The sequence below is a fragment of the Vipera berus genome, assembly GCF_964194415.1.
Source record: "Vipera berus genome assembly, chromosome: 1".
In the NCBI taxonomy this organism is placed as follows: Eukaryota; Metazoa; Chordata; class Lepidosauria; order Squamata; family Viperidae; genus Vipera; species Vipera berus.
This window is the reverse complement of record NC_138202.1, coordinates 130,625,156-130,650,983: the sequence shown is the minus strand read 5'-3', so window position 1 is coordinate 130,650,983 and position 25,828 is coordinate 130,625,156. Positions and strand designations below refer to the sequence as shown.

Genomic DNA, 25,828 nt, shown 5'->3' with positions numbered 1-25,828 from the left:
CTGTTAAGAATGCCATTGTGTCTATTTTGTGAAAGTACGGTCCCCTTACTGAATCTTCAAGATTGTGCTGTATTGTGAAAGACAATTCATAATGGCAGTTTCAGAATGACAGCTCTGACTCAGGCAAATTCATCTGACTCTAGGAATTACTTTTTTTTTAAAGAACATTTCTAAATGTTTGGAAACAATTCCAGTGGGAAAGAGAGGAACTGGGTTTGCTGTACTCTTTGGCTGACTTATTCACTCAACTAACAAAGTCCTCTGGGTACTTTTTAAGACTGAGATGTTTTTAAAAAAACAACAAAACTTCTGGTTTCTTTCCCACCACTTTGGGCAATGTAATTTTCCTCCATCTTTTCTGGTTGCTTTTTGGCCCAGGTTATGGAGTTTTGCATTTGAACAGTTTAATTTTGTTTTTCTTGAAAGAAAAAATAACCAACCATCTTATCATTTCTAATATTAAATAATTACTTATTTCATCTCTTCTACATATTCCCCAAAAGACCTACTTCAGGCCTATGCTATCACCTTTCTGTTGAATTCTGCAGGCCGAAATTATTCAATAATGAAAACACTCCTGCGATCATTTTTTTTTGCAATTAGGGAAAACTGTGCCATGGTAAATGTCTACAGAGATTCTCAGTCATCCAGGGCATGGTTGTCCCAAAAGTTAAGGAAATGATTGGTCCATTAGTGGGGGAAAGTGGCAAGAAGGTGACAAGCAACAGGGAGAAAGCAGAACTATTTAACTCGTTTTTTTGCATCTGTCTTTACACAAAGGGAAAAAACAGTCCAACCTATCAAAAACAGTACCATAAAAACAATAGAAACACAAATTAAGATAGGCAAGAAAATGGTAAGTGAGCACCTGTCCAGCCTAGATGAGTTCAAATCACCAGGACCAGATGGATTACACCCCAAGGTTCTAAAGGAACTGGCAGATGTGATCTCAGAACCACTGAACTATATCTTTCAAAGATCCTGGAGCACTGGGGAACTACCAGAGGATTGGAAAAGAGCTGATGTAGTTCCCATCTTCAAAAAAGGGGGAATAAAATGGATCCAGGAAATTACAGACTTATCAGCCTGACCTCAATACCTGGGAAGATTCTGGAAAAGATAATCAAACAACGAATCAGCAAACACCTAGAGGCAAACAAAGTCATTACCAAAAGCCAACATGGGTTTGTCAAAAACAGATCATGCCAGACAAATCTCATTGCATTCTTTGACCAAGTGACAAAATTAGTGGACCAGAGGAATGCTGTAGATATAATTTACTTGGACTTCAGTAAGGCATTTGATAAAGTAGATCACAACCTACTACTTGATAAGATAGAAAAATGTGGGTTAGACAGCATCACCACCAGATGGATTCGTACCTGGCTGACTGGCTGTACTCAATGGACCTGTATCTTCATGGAGGGAAGTGTGTAGTGGGATGCTCCAGGGCTCTGTTCTAGGCCCAGTGCTCTTCAACATCTTCATCAACAATTTGGATGAGGGGATAGATGGGGAACTCATCAAATTTGCAGATGACACCAAGCTGGCAGGAATAGCCAACACTCAGGAAGATAGGCTTAAGATACAGGAGGATCTGGACAGACTTGAACACTGGGCATTAGCTAACAAAATGAAATTCAGTGGTGAAAAAAGTAAGGTTCTACATTTACTGTAGATAACAAAAACCAGATGTACAGGTATAGTATAGGTGGTACCCTGCTCAACAGTAGTAACTGTGAGAGTCCTAATGGACAATCACTTCAATATGAGCCAGCAGTGTGCTGCAGCTGACAAAAAAGCCAACACAGTGCTAGGCTGCATTAACAGAGGGATAGAATCAAGATCACGTGAAGTATTAATACCACTTTACAATGCCTTGGTAAGGCCACACTTGGAATACTGCATCCAGTTTTGGTCACCATGATGTAAAAAAGATGTTGAGACTCTAGAAAATATACAGAGAAGAGCAACAAAAATGATTAGGGGACTGGAGGCTAAAACATATAAGGAACGGCAGCTGGAATTGGTATGTCTAGTTTAATGAAGAGAAGGACAAGGGGGGACATGATAGCAGTGTCACAAAGAAAAGGGAGTCAGGCTGTTCTCCAAAGCGCCTGAAGGCAGGACAAGAAGCAATGGATGGAAACTAACCAAAGAGAGAAGCAACCCAGAACTAAGGAGAAACTTCCTGACAGAACAATTAACCAGTGGAACAACCTGCTTCCAGAAGTGGTGAATGTTCCAACACTGGAAGTTTTTAAGAAGAGACTGGAAAGCCATTTGTCTGAAATGGTACAGGTTTTCCTGCCTGAGCAGGGGGTTGGACTTGATGACCTCCAAGGTCCCTTCCATCATCATCATCATTATTACTGTTGTTTTGTTATTGTTATTGTTGTTATTAAAAGGCAATTGGACTTTTTTTCTTGAAGATATTTCGCTTCTCATCTAAGATGCTTCTTCATCTCTTGGTTGAAGAGCTGAAGAAGCTTCTTGAATGAGAAGCGAAACATCTCCAAGGAAAGAAAACAAAGTCCAGTTGCCTTTTTAAAAACACTTTTGGTGCACCATTGGGGCAGGTCCCTGGGATAAGGGAGAATCAACGCAAATAAATTTAATGATGAAAGTGAGCTATTGCTGCTTATTGGAGGTAGCTGAATGCAAGCAAAAGAGCAAAATAGCCCTAGAATGAAGATGCACTTGGCTGCAGGCCATTAGCGTATATTCACATTTGAGAAATGGTATGACTCGTGTATGGGTTAGCGCAGGGGGAGGGAACCTTGGCTCTTTTATGACTCGTGGACTTCAACTCCCAGAAATTCTGGGAGTTGAAGTCCACAAGTCATAAAAGAGCCAAGGTTGCCTACCCTGCTGAAGGAATCTTGCAAAATGCCTTAAAGTACTTGCTGGTTGTGTTTAACGGGGCTGTTCAGTTTAATGGCTGTTTATTTAATCAATTAGCTGACTGAAAAGCAATATTGAAACACTTAGTATGATGGGCCTCCCTCTGAGGCTTGCACTGTAGGAACCTTTCTCCTTTTGAAAGTATACTTGAACTCTAGTGGACAACAGTGTCACATAGCTCTCCTACAAAAAGAGGGGATTAACCAACTGATTACAGAAGAAGAAATTTTTACAGCTATTAAGGAACTGAAGGTGGATAAAGCACCAGGCACTGATGGCTTGACTGCGGCCTATTATAAAAACTTACAATTAGAGATGATAAAACCGTTAAAGGAACTGTTCCAGACAATCCAGAGGGGGGGAAAGGTGCCCCCGTCTTGGAGAACAGCTTTTATCTCTTTGATTCCGAAGGAAGACCAGGATGCTACTTTAGTTAAAAATTACAGACCGATATCGCTTTTAAATACAGATTATAAGATATTTGCTAAGGTTTTGGCTAATAGACTGATGAGGGTTCTGCAACAGGTGATTCATGGGGACCAAACGGGGTTTATTAGTGGAAGACAAATGAAAACCAATGTGAGACATATAGTTGATGTGTTAGAGTTTTTGGAAAGGCACAACCAGATCTCTGCTGCGCTAATCTTTTTAGATGCTGAAAAGGCTTTTGATCAATTGAACTGGCAATTTTTGTTGAAAGTTTTAGACAAAATGGATTTTGGGGAAAAATTTTTACAACCGATTAGGGCATTATACCAAAAACAAACTGCCCGAATTATAGTTAACAATAGTTTGACAACAGTATGTAATATTGAGAAGGGCACAAGGCAAGGCTGTCCGCTATCGCCCTTGTTATTTATATTAACATTAGAGATATTATTGGTTAAGATTCGGAATTCGGAAAAAATTAAGGGGATACAAGTTGGAGATCAGGATTACAGATTGAGAGCATTTGCAGATGATCTGGTTGTTACAGTGACCCAGCCAGAGAACTCTGTTGTGGACCTGATGGAGATAATAACACAATATGGGAAGGTTTCTGGATTTAAAGTAAATATACAGAAAACTAAAATTTTGGCTAGAAATATGACAGTTTCGCAGAAGGCTCTCCTAGAAGGATTAACTGGATTTGAGATTGTTAAAAGGGTTAAATATTTGGGGGTGATTTTGTCGCCCTCTAATACAAAGCTATATAAAAATAATTATGAAAAGTTATGGGGGAAAATTCAAAAAGAACTGGAGAGTTGGGAAAAATTGCAATTGTCTTTGTTGGGACGGATTGCAGCGGTGAAAATGAATGTCCTGCCCAAATTTTTATTCTTATTTCAAATGATACCGATTCTTAAGAAAGACTCTAACTTGGAGGAATGGCAGCGTGGTATCAATAAATTTGTGTGGGCAGGGAAAAAGCCACGAGTTAAACTTAAGATTATGCAGGATACTCGTGAGAGAGGTGGCCTTAAAATGCCTAATTTTAAATTATATTATGAAGCTGCTGCACTAGTAGGAATAAGTGATTGGATTAATTTGACACAATCGAGGTTATTAAATCTTGAGGGCCATGATCTGTTGTTTGGCTGGCATGCATATTTGGTGTATGATAAGAAGGTAGATACTGTGTTTAGGATGCATATTTTAAGACAGGCATTGCTGAGAGTTTGGAAGAAGTATAGACATAAGTTAAGCAGCAAGATACCATTGTGGGCAATCCCAAAACACGCAATAGAAAATATACATGCTGGTTTCAAACATGATGAGACTACTTACAAGGAAATTTTAAGTTTGGAAAGGAATATTTGGTGCTTGAAATCATATAGTTTCTTGCGAGAAGAGAAGGTTGTTCAGACTTGGTTTCAATATATTCAGTTACAGGCCAGGTGGAAAGAAGATCAAAAAAATGGATTTGCAACGACTGATGAAAATTTGATAAAGCAAATTAGAAATCAAGGACCAGCACATATTAAACGGATATATCTTGCATTGATAGAGATCGATTCAGAAACAGAGCTTGTTAAGGATTGTATGATAAAATGGGCCCAAAACATTCAGGAAGTTATTACAATGGACACGTGGGAAAAGATCTGGGTGAGGAATGTAAAATTCACTCAAGCTCAAAGTTTAAGAGAGAACTTTTACAAAATGTTTTATAGATGGCATCTAGATCCTAAAAAGCTTGCAAGTATGTATCCGAATTATCAGCCTAAATGTTGGAGGTGTGGTGATGAAGAGGCAACATATTTTCACATATGGTGGACATGTAAAAAGGTCAAGGCTTTTTGGATAAAAGTCTGGTGGAATATGCAGAAGATTTTTAAACGGAGGATAAAGTTTTGTCCGCAATTTTTTTTGTTGGGAATAATTGTTGACGCTACAGTTGTGGACTCTAAGTTGATGTTGAATTTAGTTACGGCAGCAAGACTTTTGATAGGTCAATATTGGAAGAAAGAGGAACTGCCGACTATACAAGAGTGGATTTTAAAGGTTTCCGACTTGGCAGAGATGGCGAAGATTTCGGCCTATTTGAAAGATTACTCGCAAGAACATTATATTATGGAATGGAGAAAATGGATTGAGTTTATCCAGAATAAGTATAGGGTCAAGAAGTTTTATCTAGCATTTGAATAAGTCTTCTTTCGTTTTCTTTTTTTTTTTATTTTGTCTTCTATATATATTTAATAATGCTAAGTTTTGTTTGATCCTATATAAGTTAGAGAGTGATGGATTTTAGAATTTATAGTTGTTAGTATATGGTTGTTTATGATTGCTTTTTTATATATATATACCTTGTATTTAGCTCTGGGAAGTCCGGGGGGGGGAGGGGGGTTAGGGGGAGGTGGGGGGGGAGGAGGGAGGGGGGGAGGGGGGGAAGGGGGGAGGTAGGGAGGGGAGGAGGGAGGGGGAAGGGGGTTTTTTAAAGGAAAACTGTATTTTTAAAACTTTTCAATAAAAAACAGTGTCACATAGCTCTTCACATCTCCAGGGGATTTCTGTGCATCGTCATTAACTACAAACCAACAGGCAAACAAGTAATGCTACTTGTGTTTGTTGCTTCTGTTCCCTTTCACCTTTCTATTGGCCCTGAGGCAGCTGCCTGTGTGGTTGGGGCTATGATCTCCAGCAGATCTACTTAAGATGCTCACCTGGCACATAAGCCAAGGAGAATGGTGGTCCAGGAAGAAATAGGTCCTGCATGAGCTATTCCCAGATAAGAAGTATAACAGAATTAATTTCACAAAGTTGTCCTTTAAATTATCACTTCATAATTGTGGGCTAGACAGCCACATATGTGACTTTGGAGGAAACATGCCAGAATGGTTACAGAAGCAAAAATACATCCATCTTATGTATCTTAACTTCCAAGGGTACAAGAGGAAGGGAGGGGAAAACACAGTCAGACTTTCTACGGCCTGTATTAATACAGGTAATCCTTGACTTGCAACAGTTCATTTAGTGACTGTTCAAAGTTTCAACAGCACTTAAAAAAAAGTAACTTATGACCATTTTTCATATTTATTGACCATTGCAGCATCCCCATGGTCACATGATCAAAATTCAGACTCTTGGCAACTGACTCATATTTATGATCATGGGGTCATGTGATCCCCTTTTGCAACCTTATGACAAGCATAGTCATTGGGGAAGTCAGATTCACTTAACAGCTGTGGTACAAAAGGTCATAAAATGGAGCAAAATTCACTTTAATGTCTCACTTAACAACATAAATTTTGGGCTCAATTGTGGTTGTAAGTAGAGGACTACCTGGAAAGGAGACTTCCAGTCAAACTTGTAGAGTCTGTTTCTTGACCTGATCTATTTCAAAGGTTGACACTAAGCCTCAAGTTCCTTTGTTGTAGAAGAAGACTTGGGCTGGCGGTTCATTCTTATGAAAAAAAGTTAACATCTGTTCACTTCAATTGAAATTGAGTCCATAATCAGAATTGCCAGATGACAAACCTTAAGTATTTTCAGATGAATTCAGATGCGTGTGTGTATGTGTATGTGTGCGCATGTGTGTGTGCCTTCAAATAAGTGTTGATTCCTGAAATTTCTTGGATAAATCCCTGCAGTTTTTTTGTCAAGGTTTTTCAAAAGTGATTTGCCCTTGCCTTCTTCCTAGGGCTCAGAGAGAGTGACTGGCCCAAGGTCACCTAGCTGGATTTGTGCCTAAGGCAGAGCTAGAAATCGCAGCCTCCCATTTTCTAACCTCGTGCCTTCATCATTACACCAAACTGGCTCAAATCCAGTTCTAGCTAAGTGGAAAATTTGGGTGTTTTATTTTTTCAGGGATAGGAATATAAGAGCAATTCCAAGGTTTTGAGAATATAGGGTACATGGGTGGAAACTGCAAAAACCCTAAGAAAAGACAATGCTCTTCCCAGTAGTTGAATCACAGTTATTGTTTTAACCTATAGGAGTTAATGTTCCTTTTGCTGATTTGTCCCCTTTGGTTGCTTGAAAGTATTTCTGTACTTTGTCATTATAACAGCTTATAAAATTTAGGCCAATCTTCCCACAAGTCAGATGAGCATGTACAGACATTCAGAATCTGGGTAATGATAGGTGAAAAAAAAATCACACTGCTGAATATTACTTCTCCAAGGAAGGAAGGAAGGAAGGAAGGAAGGAAGGAAGGAAGGAAGGAAGGAAGGAAGGAAGGAAGGAAGGAAGGAAGGAAGGAAGGAAAAGAAAGAAAGAAAAAGAAAGAAAGAAAGAAAGAAAGAGAAAGAAAGAAAGAAAGAAAGAAAGAAAGAAAGAAAGAAAGAAAGAAAGAAAGAAAGAAAACCCATTATTTATGAAAGACATGGTATCTGAAGAGTTTTAATTAGGGCTAATACTTGAATAAACCCTTGAATTGATAATAATGAATACATGATGCAAACCTTATAAATAAAAAAACTCCTCTGAAATAAGCAGAATAATTTGGTTCAGAATAATTTGATCGTGCATAAATATTTTCAGTATTTTTCTTTCCTTAGGTAAAGCATAAAATTTGGTGAGCATACTGTAATTTTTAAAAAGTATACTGTCATCCATGTATCCCATCACACATAAATCCTCAACCTAATGATTTAAAAATGAATGTGCAACTCAACTCCATGAGAAAAAAAACCCCAAAGAGCAAAAATAGCAGTGAGATTATGTGTGTTCTGCCTTTACGTTTTGATACTGATGGCTTATTTATAACATGTAACTTATCTCTTGATGCTGAGGAATCAATTATTGATGTGCTTTTAAGACTCAGACCATAACTTGCTTGTGTTTCTGAGATGTTCTGAAAAAGATCTGTTTTTCTCCTTCACGTCTCTTGTGAGCATTTGTTCATACTTCATATGGAAAGCTCAATTTCTTAATGTATTTCTCACTGTGTTTTATGGTTTAATTTTTCTCCAGAGCCCAACTTCATTGCTGCCTATGACATTGGTTTGTTCACTTACTTCTTTTTCCGTGAGAATGCTGTAGAGCATGATTGTGGAAAAACAGTCTATTCTCGGGTGGCCAGAGTTTGTAAAAATGACGTTGGGGGCAGATTTTTGTTGGAAGATACATGGACAACTTTCATGAAGGCTCGGCTGAATTGTTCCCGTTCTGGAGAAATCCCTTTTTACTACAATGAACTGCAAAGCACATTTTATCTTCCTGAACAGGATTTGATCTATGGAGTATTCACAACCAATGTGTGAGTTTCTTATTTCTTTTGTGTTCCCACTCAGTTATCTTTAATGCTTTGTTGTTGTTTTTTCCTATAATGCTATATTTATTTTAAGAAGTCAAGGATTTTTTTTCTCCCTAAACAATTATCTTCAAACTGCCTGTGTGTTGTGTGTGTGTGTGTGTGAGAGAGAGAGAGGCGGTGGGGTGTGTGTGTCAATTGTCTTATATTTGCTGTGCCAATATCTTCAAATAACCCTTGCTGAAATGCATGGGTACTTGCAGAATAATCTAAAGATAAGCTGCGGCTTAAGAGGGCTTCCTTACTCAGTGAATGTAGCCCTTTCTGTAACATCTAAAAAGGGCTTGGACTGGATGGGCTGGTTGCAATTACTGTGAGTAAATTAAAAATAAATTCAGAGAGAATGAGAATGTCTGTATACTACTAAAACCTTTCCTTCTATATCTTTTACCTGGGCGAAATGGTGCATCGTAGGGCAACAATTTTTGAACTACAGTACCTCAAATGGACTATGTAAGGGAGTTAGGAGGTTTCGCAATCTGATAAATAAGTAAACTTACAGAATGAGTCCAAAATCTGGAACACGTGACTCCTGAGGGAATGAAATTTGAGGAAGTTGTGGCTGCTAGTCAGGTGTTCCTCATTTTCAGTGTTCCAGGACAGTTTCTCAGACACTCTCACAATCCCTTGATTCCATCCCTACCTAGCAGCAGGAAGGGAGGAGGGAGGGAGAGAAAAACAAGAGTGGAAGGACCTCTGCACACCCTTCCTGGGTCAATACCACCTCCCCATGTACCTTTCCCAACTCATGCACCTCTTGCACACTTCCATGTACCCTCCCTGACTTGCACTGTCTCCCAATCTGTGTGGCACCTCCTGCACATGCTCATACAGCACTCCTGATCCTGCTGTCCCCCTGAATGCCTTCCTTAACCCATGCAACACCTCTTATGCATCCCAATGCACCATTCTCAACCCATGCCGCTTCGTCTTCGTCTTCCCTGATCTGTGCAGTAGCTCTTGCACACTTCCCAACCCGTGTCACTTACCTGAGTGCCTGTCCTGACTTACATAGCACCTCTAATAGACCCCTAGGTACATTTCCCAACCCATATTTTCACACACACCTTCACTCCCTCCTCTAGCCAGGAGCAGCCACTTGGCTGCCTGTTGACCTTGGACTTGTAACTTGCTGCTGGCTTCCTCACTGACTTTCTCCGTGCAAGCTTCCCATAAGCAAAATAAATCCCAGCAGAAATTGGAGACAGGGAGGGAAGCTTCTTGTTGTGGCTAGTCCCAAATTCATGAACCTTGGTTTTCCCGAAGGTTTGGAAATTGTAGTCTGATTTATCTGATTTATCTGTGAATGATTCCAAAAAAAAACTCTGACTGATATGGAGAAGCACAAAGCTTGCTCATATCTTGGTGTATTAAATTGAGGTGTGATTAGCTGGAAAGGATTCTTATTTGGTAACTATCCAGAGTTGATATCTCTGATGAATCAGAGAACAGTGTGTTTCTTTCATTGTTCAGTGTATATATAGAAGCTGATGTATTTTTCTCCATCTCACCCTTAATTGTTTACACTGCACTCTTGGTAGTAGAAAACAGGAGCTTTTATGCAATTATATTGTATATTTTTCTTTAACCTAAGAAGAAGAAAAACATTAGAGAACACCTTCAGAACTGAATAGAGAAATTGTTATTGATAATGGTTGAAGTTAGATCAAATAAGAATGTTGTGCTCTGACATAATGTTCTTTCAAATATTTAAAGAAGGGAAAATGTTCCAATTTGTCAGTCATCTAGACAAACAAGGGTAATTATTATTTTAACTTTTATCAGGACTTGTGTCACGCTTGTGCTTTCTGCATATAAATTAAGCCTTGTGTTCACTCCAGTAATATGATTTGATACATTAAAGGTGCCTTATTTGTATCTACTTGCTTTTCAAGGATGAGGAAAATATATCTATGCTCACAAATCTTGAAGCTTTCGCTTAATGAGGTCAGTAGCAATTGTCAAACAAAAGCAAAAGCACAACCCCAAGGCTTCAGCCAGCTTGGCGCTCTTTATTGTGGAAAAATCTGTTATATTCCAATTTATTGTATATTCTTGCTTAATACATAGCTAGGTCAGCAGGAAAAAAAAGGTATTTAGGGAACTATGGGTCACCGAAAAACATTTACAAGCTTCTGGATATGATGTGTTTTCTCTCATTAGCCTATTAATCATTGGCGGGCCAGAAAATACAGAGCCTGTCTGCCTTTTAAATGAAATGGTGATCAAATATACCCATATATGCTGGAGAGGGACGTGCCATGGTTTTTCGCATGTCCACTGCTTTCCCAACAACCTGCCACTCTCATCTAGTGTGCCAATTCTTCAGAGACCCATATGACGTAAATGTGATTATACAGTGAAAAAAACGTAATAATAGCATATCAGAAAAAGTCTTTCTTGGATTTCCTGTACATGTTTAGAGCTTTCTCGCTCCTGACTTCATTCTCAGAGCTTTTGCAAAATGTATTGCAAAATAAGTTAACTTGGGGCTGTGGTATTGCCTGCCTAGTTTTTATTTATACAGCATTAACCAGTTGTCAGTTTCATATCAAGAGTCACCTTGTAGGGGAGATGGCCGGCATAAAAAAATTAATAAATAAATAAAATAAATTCAATTAAGAGAATTCTGAGTGAGTTTCTGTATCGAAGGGGAATGATTTAGAGCGGTGTTTTTCAGCCTCAGCAACATGAAGATGTGTGGACTTCAGCTCCTAGAATCCCTCAGCCAACATGCTATTTCAATGAACATGGACTCAGTGACTAATGAACATACATCCAGCATGCTGGCTGGGGCATTCTGGGCATTGATGTCCACAGTCTTCAGGTTGCTGAGGTTGATTTATAGCCATTACCTAGAGTCAGAAAATGCAACTTTTCATGGCAAGGGATCACATTTACTTTTTGAAAGGCATGCTGTTTTCTAAAAAGTTAGTATGTCTAAAACTGTTTTCCCCAAAGAGTGGTAGTAGGACTAGGATAAAAACCACAGTTGATTTCCTTCACATTTGAATTTTGATGAAATCACATGCAGATTATAGGATAACTCTTTATGTATTTAATCAGTGTTCTCTTCTGTCACTTTAACAAAGAATTTCTTCAGAACATTCTCAGTCTCTAGAGGCTGCAAGCACAGTTTGTGGAAGCAGGTTGATTTTAGAGGGCAAAAGTTTAGCTACTTACATGTTAATACAGCAATTGCTACCATCCTTGCTCTTCACTATTCATAATCTTATTAGTATATCTAGGAAAATGGTTCTTTGTGGACTGGGAAACTAAATTATATGGAGATACCACATTTCAGGTGATTTGCTCAAGAAGTGTAGTTGCATAAAGATGTTGAGAATCCTGAGAACACAATCTTCCTCACTCCTAAGACAATGGTAATATTGGGGGGGGGAAAGCAGATGCCAACAACCAGAGCATAGAACAACTCAAAGAAGTAGTGGAAGATCAGAAGATGTGGAGAGACCTGGCCCATAGAATCTCCAAGAGTCAGACACAGCTGAATGGATAACATCATCATCATTGTTAAAAAAAGCAAATATTTTAATCACAATAATGCTTAGCCACTCAGTAAGATGGTTTGAAATGCTTTGCACACTGTAACACTACAATACTTTTATACTTCTGTATGTCTTTTTCACATGAAATTTTGGAGTGTTTGAATCGGCAGAATATCTGTTTCTGAATCAGTTGTTTTCCGGTAGGCATCCTTGTTTATTGTTCAGGCTCCAGTTCTGCATTTTACAGCCCACAACTGCTTTGCATGCTGACAGAGTTGTCACTCAGCCCAATATGCCAGATCCAAAGACATAAAACTGTTGAATCATCCAAACATGAACTTCTGCTATGAAATGTGCTGCAAAACATTCAGCGGCTTGGTTTAGAAACCCCATTCCAGCCTCTAACCTTGCACAGGGTTTTGGGGTTTTTTTTAGACTATTATTTTGCTTCTCCTCTTATGCCTGAAGGCATTAGGTTGTCATTTGTCATTCGCACTGTCTAAAGAACGGCCTTCTGTGAACACGCAACATGTCAGTAACACTTAGGCTGGAATGAAGAAAGGTTCATCATCATGCAGTGCTTTGAAAAGTTCACAGCCAACTGCTGCATTGCTCAGTGGAATGGGAGGATGGCTGGGAGAGGAAAACAAGCCTGCAAACTTACTCTTTTAGCAACTGCTTTTGCTTTGGAAAGAAGAAAAAGGAATCTTTTGTTCAGGTACAGATCAAGAAAGTTCTTAAGATGTTTTGATGATCCTGGAGGAGTCTTCCTAAAAGTGTGGTCTAACCCCTTTGAGATGAATGTTAGACTCATAAGCCGTTCCTGCAGCGCGTGCTGGATGTTGCTAGGATACTAAATCAAACATCACACAAACTGCATTCATGCTTCTTAACATGGGTAAAGAATAATAGAAGGGGATGTTTACATTGTTCCCCCATTTCATAGGATCTCTTTCTCTTTCCTTTTGACAGGACCGGGAGGGTCCTTTTTAAATATTTTGCCCAAATACTTGTTTCCTGCGTAAAATCTCACAACCTGGAATGCAGTTGTTCCCACTAGTAAAACATTACCAGTTTAGCAAACATTTGTTCTTTTCATAGAAGTCCGAATTATTTCCAGTGGTGACACAATATGAAAAGCAATCATTCAGATATTTGCACAGCAGGATGACGTGCCTTTCATAGGGTTTTGAAAGGGCCTTCTGTATTTTTAGACACTTTTTAAAAACGATTTTGAACTCCGTGATTCCTCCTTGTCCTCTTTTTCCCTACTACTTAAAATAACACAGAAATGATTTGAATCCTCAGTTCGGCTCTACAAGTACTTTGTCTTAAATTGATACTCTCCAGATTATAAAACCTCAGTGTCAGCTCTTTGGTAGATTGCATTTGAATAAGGATAGCCTATCTCAAATACATTGAAAAGGGAGAATGAAGAGAATATTATGTAGAAAAGTTAAAACAGACCCAGCACAATTGAAAACTCATGTCAAATATTTTGTTTGGCTTTCTCACCTACACTTGTATTTCAGCTGTTAGTTCCAATCTAGTCTTAAACCTCAAAAATGCACTTACACTAAGTGGTTTCCTTTTCCAACTATTAATCTGATAATGATTGACATGTGCATTAAACAAAGGCCACAAATAAGTGACTGCACTTCTTGATTTTAATGGATCGACATTAAGGGAAACTAAATGCATATACCTGGAGATATAAATATATTGTGAAAGCCCTCATTTCTTTAGAGGGTTGCTACTCCTTTTAGTTAGCAGAGGAAGAAGTAAGGCTTCGTAGGGATTTTGTTTTGAAGTCATTTGGATATTGAAAAATCTATACCAGAAACTTTTTGAATGTACAAAATATACAGGAACATTTAGTGAAGAATGGGATAACCTGGGAATAATCAAAACAATGTTTTAGGAGACTTGGTATCCAATAAGGCTTTTGCTAAGATTTGGTTTGCTTCAGAGTTCGGCTTCAGTAGATCATAAATAATAATAATAATAAACCTTTATTGTCAAAGTACAACATGTGTACATTGAGATTAGCTGAGCCTCCCCCTGTGCTCTCTCCCCCCAACACACAGTGACAACAAACCCTCCATCCCACCACACTATGTGAACCAACTACACCACACACCGGCCTCCCAAGTCAATTCTGCATAAGATTATGTCCCATTCAAAAGCCTAACAGCCCACGGATAAAAGCTGTTCTTCAGCCTGTTGGTACGGCTGGCTATATTCCTATATCTCCTACCGGATGGTAGGAGAGTAAAGAGATACCGTCCAGGTCTTCGGCATGTGTTCAGCTGCTTCTTCCCAAAAGTTACGTATTCTGAAGTTCTGATAGATAACTATAGTATTAGGTAAAAGATTAGACAAGTTCTGATTTCCCTATTCTTGACATGTCTTGAGCCTCTTATGCAAAGAGAATGGCTGCTTTAATAGATGTGGCTGGACTTCGTCAGAGGGTGAATTAATATATTGCAGTGGAACCTGTGGAGCTTAAAATTAAATCTCACCTTGAAAAATAAACTAGAGGTTTAAAAATTAAGCCCACTTACCACCAGTCAGGATTGATGGGGTATCAGTATTAATGTTCCTTGTGAATTAAACTGTGTGTGACTTTCCGTGTCAAAATTGCTTTTCCCAGTCTTAAATCACATGAGGTGTTCAAGAGGGAGTTTTCAACATTTCCTAATTGTCACCTTATCCATGTAGATTCTTTTCACCCCTTCTGAGGCCTGTAGCCTTGTGTGCTGCTTCTTGGCAATCTATGTGCCATTTATTTTTCTGAGATTTGATGTCTGTTATGATGAAAGTCTCAGTGCTCCAAAGATTAAATTGATTTTCTTCCTTTCTCTTCCCTTCTGTCCTTGTGTCTAGAAACAGTATTGCTGCTTCAGCAGTGTGTGCCTTCAATCTCAGTGCTATTACACAAGCCTTTAATGGACCTTTCCGATACCAGGAGAATCCAAGATCTGCATGGCTCCCAACAATCAACCCAATTCCAAATTTTCAGGTATTTTAGGACAATTTCAACTCACTCAGAACTTCTTCTGTTTCATCTGTGGTAAAACATTCTAATCAATCAGTCTTGTATGTTGACTAGTGTATCAAGTTTGGACATAAGGAATTCAAATTTATGTAGGTAGGTGGCATGTGTGAATTAGCGGATAGGAACAGAAGCCTTAATCTGACTGTATATAAAAGAGTAATAAGAGTGATGCTACTTGTGCCATTTCTTTGCTTAATATAGCCAGGAAGAAGGATTACAGGAGATATTATTCATGTATGTGTCTATTTATCTGTTAGGTTTATATCTCCTTTTTCTTTAGGAGTTTGAGCTGACATAAACAGGATTCCCAGTTCTATTTTCATTTCCGTAACATTACTTTGAAGCTGATTAAACATAAAGATAGTGGCTAGCCAAAAGTCATCCAGTGATCTTTGACAATCAAGTGTAGGCTTCGGTTTCGCAATCCTGAATCTTACAATGACACCTAAATGTTTTAGCAGTAAGGATATACATTATTTTCCTGTGTTAGCATTGTCCATTTCCAAGATTTTTCTGGGGGGGGCAGTAAACCTTCAATTCTATTCAGTACAATACAATTCAGTTTATTGAATATGGAGGCTGCCTGACTCCCAAAAAACTTGGGGCAATTTACAATATTTAAAAGACCGCATAATTGAAAAGGGAGCATGACACCTATACAAAAACACATAAATGGCCTATAGGAAAAAAATTGCCATCACAATTTTGTTCTACAAACACTCTAACCCCAGGCTAAGAACAAATCCAGGTACTTCTTCTTTCGTGTCTAGATCAAACTTTAAACTTCCAGAATGAAGCCACCTTTGTCGTTGGCCAAAAATAAGTCATTATTGGTACATGTTTCTGGTAGCAGCCAACATACCAGCAGATGGGCCGGGCTCTGCGTCTCTCCACATTCACATAGACTGTTGTTATCCACTAAAAACCTCCACTTGAGCATATTGGTTGTATATTTAGGCATTCCAACTCTCAACCTATTTCAGGGTCCTCCAGGTAGTATAAGGGAGGTCACTCATATCCTCCTTTAATCTTATTCCTTGCTCGATGGTCTCCTTCCTCCATCTTTTAAGTCAGTTTTGACAAAGCCAGGTTTTAAGAGACTTCAAGAGTGGAAACCATGTTTTATCTCCAGAGGGTGCTGTTCCAAAGGTTTCCTCAGCTCTGTGATATGACTATTTAATTGAAGTGACCAAGTGTCTACCCATTCTGCCTGCGTGTACCACTGCATTGTATTTATCAGGTCACTTTGCATATGTGAGGATTCTGGTAACTCAGCGTTGCCAGTTATTGCCAAGGTTGTGTTTCAGCAGAAGACCCACAGCTGACCTGTTATCAACTGTATGCCTGCTGCTCTATCCCTGCCTGCTGCCTGCCTTGTGGAGGGTGGTTGCAGACAATTGCTTGTTGATTCCATTCCTGTTTTTTATGCTAGATACCTGTCAGATACCAGTTCACTGTAGGTGTGTTATGTTACATTCTCCCAACTTAAGTAGCATTGAGGAATATTTTGGACATTCTGTAGTCCTTTTAAAAGAATAAAATTTGCACTGCAAAAGAAGTATGAGAAGATTACAAAGCCAAGCTGGGAATCTTATAAAAAGGAATGTAATAATGGTAGGTAACAGGATTTTTTTGTAAAAAAAAATAGAGAAAGTTTCAAGTAGAGAAGAAGCAGAAGGTCAGTGAAGCCTTCAGGAGATGACAAAGATAAGATACTGGCTGGAAAAAAAATTATTGGAGAAAAAATTAATTCCTCACATGCTTTCAAGCAGGACATTTAATATGAAAATGTGAGCAATTGAAAAATGCACAAGCAATTTTTTTGGTACACACAACCAATGTCATTAAGGTTTAAGAACTAAAATACAATCCTGTAGTTAAAAACATCCTTAGCCGTGTGTGTGTGTGTGTTTGTGTGTGTGTGTGTGTGTTTCAGAGATCAGATGTGTAGGGTAAGGAGATTAGGGATAACACTGAAATTGCCTTCATAAACAAAAGGTACTTACCAATGAGTGACAGAACAATTTATTCAAGAATATTTTAGGAAAACTTTAAAATAATTAAGTTAAATAATACGAGACTAAATACCTTTGTTCCTTTCTTTTTGTTCTTCAGTGTGGAGTATTGAATGATGATGGCCCCAATGAGAATCTAACAGAAAGGATCCTGCAGGATGCTCAGCGCTTGTTCCTAATGAATGATGTGGTGCAACCTGTCTCTGTGGATCCATATGTTACTCAGGACAACATCCGTTTTTCCAAATTAGTGGTTGACATTGTTCAGGGCAAGGATACACTCTATCACGTGATGTACATTGGGACAGGTGAGTGTGCTTGGTACCAGAGGAGCTTTTCTTATCTTCCATTGGTTCAGATGATCATCTAAATTCTACACTGAGGGTTTTCAAAAATGGTATGAAAATTGGCCTTTCCTTATAACAATATCAATAGCACTTAGAGTTATATACTGCTTTGCAGTGGTTTACAGAGTCAGCCTATTGCCCCCAACAATCTGGGTCCTCATTTTACCGATCTCAGAAGGCTGAGTCAACCTTAAGCCGGTCAGGATCGAACAGTGGGCTGACTTAGCCTGCAATACTACATTCTAACCACTGCGCCACCCTGGCTCCTATGAGTATGACTATTAGCCTTATGAGTAGGATATAAACCAAACAAGAATAAGAGCTGATTTTAAGAAGCAATGAATCCTGAATGCAACATATAACCTTAGTATAACAGTTACCCAGGATTCTAGGGACCTTATTTTTTAGATTATTTAGATCACCTTTTGTGACCTCCTGACAAGCAAAGTCAACGGGGAAACCAGATACGTTTAACAACCAGGTTTCTAACTTATCAACTGCAGTGATTCACTTAACAACTGTGGCAAGAAAGGTCGTAAAATGGGGCAAAACACACTCAACAAATGTCTCACTTAACAACAGAAATTGTGGTCGTAAGTTGAGGACTACCTGTATATAGTAAGAGCATGTCTGATGGATTATTGTAATAGTAGTAGTAGCAAGTAGTTACACTTGCCTCATTGTATTAAGCTGTCTCATGAAGTAGTATGGATACCTCCTCCCCTGCCCTTTCCTTCATGGATATCTTCAGATAGAGGCTGGATCAGTCCAAAAGTTATAGCAGATCCTGTATCAAGCAGGGATTGAATCCGGGTCCCCCCCCTCCCCTTTCACTGCATCTGTGATTCATTTCCACCAAAATTATGGTTGTATTCCTGCAGTTTAGCTTGTCCCATTTTTTTCATTTCTAGCCTCCCTTTTGAAAGAAATACACCTCTCCAAAAGTAAGTAGAGCCTCTACCAAGGGCTAATGGAGAAGAGACCTACTATAAACAAAAACAGACTCACCTGATATTTTCCCAAATGGGATTTTTATGAACAACAAAGGTTTTCTGAATACAAGTTCAATTTTAGAAGAGAGAGCAAATAGATAGCAAGGTACTTGGGTAGATATACACAGTGTAAACATCTCTGTGTTGTAAACTTTCTTGTACATACACCCAGGCTCTCAGATAAGGAATGTTAAATGGCTTTGCACTTGGATAGCAATTTAGGTAAAAGCATAGACAGTTTGTAGATTGTAAGAAGGATATTTGTGCTATTAGGAATATAGGAATTAAGGTAACATTTTGGTGATTTTTCAGTATTCAACAGTTGGTAGAAACTTAATTCATTAGTCATACTGGCTGAGGCTTTGGGAATTCTAATTCAAAATACATATGGAGCACTAAATTGCCTGGGTTTAATATAATCCTGCTTGGTTTAACTTAATATTATCTATTCTAATTGGCAAAAACTCTCCAATGTATTAAGTAAAGATCTCTGCCATCACTGATTCTTTTTTCCCCCAGCAATCAAACTTGGACCTGCAAAGCATGCATTTTGCCATGTCTTCTGTATCTCCCTTTAACTAAAACATGCATATCATACAGATAAACATTTACATAAAAATCCACATACATATACTGTACCTCTCCTCTATTGGTACATGCATACACTTAAATTGATTCTTGAAAACCACAGAAACATTTTCAATTTCTCTGAATTTAAATTTATTTTAATGTAGTGATTAGTAGAAAGGCTTCCATGTCCTTAATAGTTGCTAATTTCGATTGTTGGGTAGTTGTACTTTCTGTAGTTCACCTACTTCTGGTGTAATCAGTGAAAGTGCCTTAGTCATGTGACACTTGTTATTAAGCTTTAAGTACTAGATTGATCTTCCCTGTTGGCCTTTTTTTAAGATAAAAGAACCTGGAAAAGTCCGTGAAGTATTATAAAAGAATTGACTTTTGTTACAGAATTCAAGAAAACGTTTTGGCTAATCATAATTTATGCTGTGGCTCTGTTTAAAAAATGATTATATATTAAGAGAAAGTTGATTTTATGTTAGGATAAATGGCTCCTCTAAGTACTACTATAATTTACTCGATGATACACAATAGGATCTCGGAGTCCTAGTGGACAATCACTTAAATATGAGCCAGCAGTATGCTGCAGCTGCCAAAAAATCCAACACAGTGCTAGGCTACATTAACAGAGGGATAGAACTGTTAATACCACTTTACAATGCCTTGGTAAGGCCACACTTGGAATACTGCAACCAGTTTTGGTCACCATGATGTAAAAAAGATGTTAAGACTCTAGAAAGACTACAGAGAAGAGCAACAAAGATGATCAGGGGACTGGATGCTAAAACATATAAGGAACAGTTGCTGGAATTGGGTATGTCTAGTTTAATGAAGAGAAGGATGAGGGGTGACATGATAGCAGTCTTCCAATATCTCAAGGATTGCCACAAAGAAGAGGGAGTCAAGCTATTCAGTAAGGCATTTGATAAAGTAGATCACAAACTACTACTTGATAAGATAGAAATGTGGGTTAGACAGCATCACCACCAGATGGATTTGTAGCTGGATGACCGGCTGTACACAGCATGTGGTCCTCAATGGAACTACATCTACATGGAAGGAAGTGTGTAGTGGGGTGCCCCAGGGCTCTGTTCTGGGCCCAGTGCTCTTCAACATCTTCATTAATGATTTGGACGAGGGGATAGATGGGGAACTCATCAAATCTGCAGACGACACCAAGCTGGCACGAATAACCAACACTCCAGAAGACAGACTTAAGATACAGGAGGATCTGGACCGACTTGAACACTGGGCACTATCTAACAAAATGAAATTCAATGGCGAAAAAAGTAAGGTTCTACATTTAGGCAACAAAAACCAAATGTACAGGTATAGTACAGGGGGTACCCTGCTCAATAGTAGTAACTCTGAGAGGGATCTCGGAGTCCTAGTGGACAATCACTTCAATATGAGCCAGCAGTGTGCTGCAGCTGCCAAAAAAGCCAACACAGTGCTAGGCTGCATTAACAGAGGGATAGAAGTGTTAATACCACTTTATAATCCCTTGGTAAGGCTACACTTGGAATACTGCATCCAGTTTTGGTCACCATGATGTAAAAGAGATGTTGAGACTGGAAAGAGTACAGAGAAGAGCAACAAAGATGATTAGAGGTCTGGAGGCTAAAACATATAAGGAACGGCTGCTGGAATTGGGTATGTCTAGTGAAAAGAAGGACTAGGGGTGACATGATAGCAGTGTTCCAATATCTCAGGGGCTGCCACAAAGAAGAGGGAGGCAAGCTATTCTCCAAAGCGCCCAAAGGCAGGACAAGAAGCAACGGATGGAAACTAGTCAAGGAGAGAAGCAACCTAGAACTAAGGAGAAACTTCCTGACAGTTAGAAAAATTAACCAGTGGAACAACCTGCCTCCAGAAGCGGTGAATGCTCCAACACTGGAAGTTTTTAAGAAGAGACTGGACAGCCATTTGTCTGAAATGGTATAGGGTTTCCTGCCTGAGTAGGGGGTTGGACTAGATGACCTCCAAGGTCCCTTCCAACTTTACTACTATTATTATTATTCTCCAAAGCACCTGAAGGCAGAACAAGAAGCAATGGATGGAAATTAATCAAAGAGAGAAGCAACCTAGAACTAAGGAGAAATTTCCTACGGTTAGAACAATTAACCAATGGAACAGAAGCGGTGAATGTTCCAACACTGGAAGTTTTTAAGAAGAGACTGGACAGCCATTTGTCTGAAATGGTATAAGGTTTCCTGCCTGAACAGAGGGTTGGACTAGATGAACTCAAAGGTCCCTTCCAATTTTTTTATTATTATTTTCTGGAGTTGGGAAAGTCATACTGTGTTCGTATGATAATGGAGTGCTTTCTAAACATGTGAAACTACAAGTAATCTTCACTAGAGCATTTTTTTAGAACCATTCAGTTCCAAACACAATGCTCCTTTTCATTGGTTTACTCATTATAATATTCAACATGAGAAAGAGTCAAGTTGACAATATAGAATACAGTGTCTGTCTGTCTGTCTGTCTGTCTGTCTGTCTGTCTGTCTATCTATCTATCTATCTATCTATCTATCTATCTATCTATCTATCTATCTATCATCATCATCATATTTGTCTCCCACACAATCAAAACTACTCTCAATTAACATGATACAGAAAAACAATTTAAACCAACTATGGTAATTGCAACAACAATAAAAAATCAAATCTCAATTGTTATTAAAAGTACAATTCAAAATAAGGTGAAAGAATTCACAAATAAAACAACTGTAAACAAATAAAGGGAATTGGTTGCTCTCCGGAACCTCTCTGCCCTTAGCATCTTTGGGAATGCAGTCAGGGAGGGGGCCAGCCTGATTTCTGCAAGGAGACTTTTCCAGAGAAGGATAGGTAGACAGTGGTGGCACTTTGTTCACTCACCATTTGTTCCTTCCTCCAGGTAATACATAAGGTTCTCTGGGGTGGTAGCTCTTAAGAGAACAAATCTCCTTGTCTCTCAAGCTGTGTCTCTTAATTTAATTGCATCTATCCACTCTGTTTCTTCCAGGGAGGTGTCTGTGCCAGCAATTTACTGTTTAGAATGTGGTTTGTTCCATTCCAATTTAACTTTTAATTAGGTCCAGCAACAATCTAAGCAACAGGAGCATAAATGCAGAGAAATAAGTTTCCATAAATATATTGGACCATAAATGTATAGTTTCACCTTATTTTCTCCTCAAGGGACAGAACTCCTCCTCCAATCTCTGAGCCCCAACACTGAATGGATCGTCTTATCCCGTGACCCCCAATTTTACTCATTTGATGATGAATTTTGACAGAAGATTTCTGAAATGGCACATATATAGCCTCAATCTGGCTGCTCAATCCACATGCTGTAGTGCTGTGCTATCCCAGGAAAAAGTTGGTTGTTTTGAGGGGTTGCATACATGTGCTTGTGCTTGACTGAGCTCTGAAGTACATTCTCTAAATCCAATCAGAAACACTGCAATGCCCTATCTCTGTTTTGACTAACTCTTCTCTACACCGTGTCCCATTTTAGATGTTGACCTAAGTCAGACATGTCAAACTCGCGACGTCACGTGACGTTGTGCAATGTATCGGAGCTTTTTCTCCGTTGCCAGCAATGGAGTGGGCACGGTTTCCTGATGACACGTCCACCCCATGGGCCGGCAGTTTGACACCCCTGATCTACGTTAATTGAGTTGAGTTCAGTAGAAGAGTAGCTGCAAATAACATTACATTTTTTAATACATAATGCTCAAATCTGCTGAGTCATGATTGTCCATCCAAGACTAATGTCATAAGTGTATTAAGAGTCAGCTCAGAGGTCTGCTATAATTTAAACCTATACAGTATATAGGCTTTCTATCATTTCTAACACATCGTTGGCCACTGGGCCATGTAAAAAAACAACAATTGTGTTTAGTCTGCTCTAATTTTCAGGTGGAAATCATGTACAGTGCTCCTTTTGAGTTTGTAATTGTATTCCCAATGTTAGTATATTAGAATTTCAGACTAAACCAAATTGAGAACATACTAATACACCTTTGTTCTACAGGATACATTTATGCTAGCTTGCAGTAAAGGAAGTCTAATAAATATAGATGCATCCAATAGTTGGTAGTCTTATCCTTATCTGCCTGGTGGCGGGGGGGGGGTAACAACTTTTTGTTTCTCTTGATTTGTTCAAAACGCTTCTCCTTTATCTATGATATGTGTGATTAGGCCATATTATGCTTATAAAGGATATCAATTGTTAGGAAATTCAGTAATGCTATTTTATTGCCAAAGAATTAAAATTACATTTTTAACCTGCATTTGTATTTGTACATTTAAAAAGAGAAGCCAGAAGTTACAATGAAGCAGGGTTGGAAAAACAGGTGTGTACAGGCAGTCCTCGACTTGTGACTGCAATTGGGACCAGAATTGCTGTTGCTAAGCAAGGTGATTGTTAAGTGAGTCACACCTAATTTTTATGAACGTTTTTGTCACGGTTGTTAAGCAAATCACTTCTCTAGTTAAGTGAACCACATTTTTGTTAAGTGATCCCAGAACTCTGCAACCATCCTAAACACATGCCGGTTGCCAAGTGCACACAATTGGGGGAATTCTGTGATAGTCTTAAGTGTGAAGAAGATTGTAAGTCACTTTTTTTTTAATACCATTGTAACTTTGAGTGATCACCGAACAAATGGTTGTAAGTCAAGGACTACCTGTAAATGGAACCTAGTGGATATCTCTGTACTGGATGTTAAAACAAATTTAACACCATGATTGTGTTGTGTTTCTCATTTTGCTAGAGCACGGCACCATTTTGAAGGCACTGTCTTCTACTAATAAGAGCCTGAGGAGTTGTTATTTAGAGGAAATGCAGATTCTTCCTGCCAGCCAAAAGGAGCCAATCCAAAGTCTCCAAATATTGCACAGTGGCAGATCGTTGTTTGTTGGTTTAAATAACGGAGTGCTAAAAATCCCCCTGGAAAGATGCTCAGTGTATAGAACAGAAGGGTAAGAAAATTTATGGGTCAGATATATTTCAAACTGTCTTAAAAGAAAAGCACTAGGGAAACATATTGCTACTGATTTATTTTAGAATACCTTTCGTCATCATTCAAAGAACGCAAAAAACATTGGCTTGGATAGTTCAAAACAAAGAGAATAATTTGAAAGCAGGTTTTTTTTAGTGCATCTTCATTAGTCCCAATTAAAAATCAATGCAATGTACAAAGGCATATAGTTTACTCCTTTTTCTTGTACATTCTTGAATCGACACTAATGTTATTATTCTGTTCTGTATTATGCAAATAGGTTTGACTAGAATGTTTGGTGGTATTATTCTCACAATTGTTACTCTGCAGCCCTGGTTATGTTATGAATGGATCCAATATAGGTATGACTGGACTTGCCATACTTAGTGAAGTAAGAAAAGCTACAGCATTGGATGGAGTCATGGGCTACCTTGTTTCCTACATCATTGGACATATAAGTTATCCAGAATATTTATCTTGTTTCAAATGACTCATAGTCAACATTATCCACAGTTTGTTGCTTTGAATGAAAGGCAAAACTGTAGTTAATCAAAAGGCAAATCAGAAGCTTACGAACCTCTCCTCAGTGTTCTGTTGGATTGCTCCTCTGATTTCATCTAATACTAAACATTTTTGAAAGTAGAGGGTATCTACGGCTTCATTCCTCAGTTCTTCTGGTTTCCTATCAATGAGATTTAGGATTACAAAGCAATTCCTGATGTTCTTCTTGAAAATGGTGGTATGCAGTCAACTTCCTACAGTACTATGGAAATTGGTTGCCTTTCTTTTGCTGCTTTAGCTTGACTTAGAACTTGCACAGTTCTGATCTGTTCAACAATTTAGCCGTATATTTGCTTTTATCACTGAGAATTTCTCTTTTTTTAAAGTTTTTATTATTATTTTTTATTCTCTACATACATAAGTTAATTTTTCAAGCAACATGCAAGCTGGGTTCATAACACGCTGATACATATACAGATTCTACTCTTTGGTTCTCTCTTCTAACCATTTGTAAAATAAGTTCCAGCTTTTGTAGTATTCTGTTTCTTCTTTTTCTTTTAATCTCATTGTTAATCTGTCCATCTCTGCGCATTCCAATATCTTCTTTATTACCTCTTCCTCTGACGGTATTTGTTCATTTTTCCAGCATTGTGCATAACTTATTCTTGCTGCAGTTACAATATGTAAAACCAAATATAAATTTTGTTTGATAGTCTTTTCTGGTACAATACCTAATAAAAAAAATCAGGTTTAAATGCTACACGTTCTCCTAACGTTTTTTCTAGCCAAGTATGTATATTTTTCCAATAAGCCTTTACTTTGTCACATGTCCACCAAATATGATAATATGTACCTAAATTATGTTTACATTTCCAACATTTACCTGATACATTTTTAAACATTTTTGCTAATCTAAAAAGGTAAAGGTTCCCCCGCACATGCGTGCTAGTTGTTTCCCACTCTAGGGGCCGGTGCTCATCTCAGTTTCAAAGCCGAAGAGCCAGCGCTTGTCCGAGGACATCTCCGTGGTCATGTGGCCGGCATGACTAGACGCCAAAGGCGCACGGAACGCAGTTACCTTCCCACCGTAGTGGTCCCTATTCTTCTACTTGCATTTTTACGTGCTTTTGAACTGCTATGTTGGCAGAAGCTGGGACGAGTAACAGGCGCTCACTCTGTAACGCGGCACTCGGGATTCGACCCACCA

At 38.6% G+C, this 25,828-nt stretch overlaps 1 protein-coding gene across 1 annotated transcript in view; it reads left to right on the top strand.

Annotated features, from left to right (window-relative positions):
* The window catches only part of SEMA5B (semaphorin 5B), a 203,776-nt gene that overhangs the window by 91,539 nt on the left and 86,409 nt on the right, over positions 1 to 25,828 (top strand). Inside the window, exons 7-10 of the mRNA XM_081315124.1 lie at positions 8,296 to 8,581; positions 15,028 to 15,163; positions 17,315 to 17,522; positions 23,893 to 24,100. Of these exons, the coding sequence (XP_081171250.1) occupies positions 8,296 to 8,581; positions 15,028 to 15,163; positions 17,315 to 17,522; positions 23,893 to 24,100 (838 nt within the window). The remainder of the gene's footprint in view (positions 1 to 8,295; positions 8,582 to 15,027; positions 15,164 to 17,314; positions 17,523 to 23,892; positions 24,101 to 25,828) is intronic.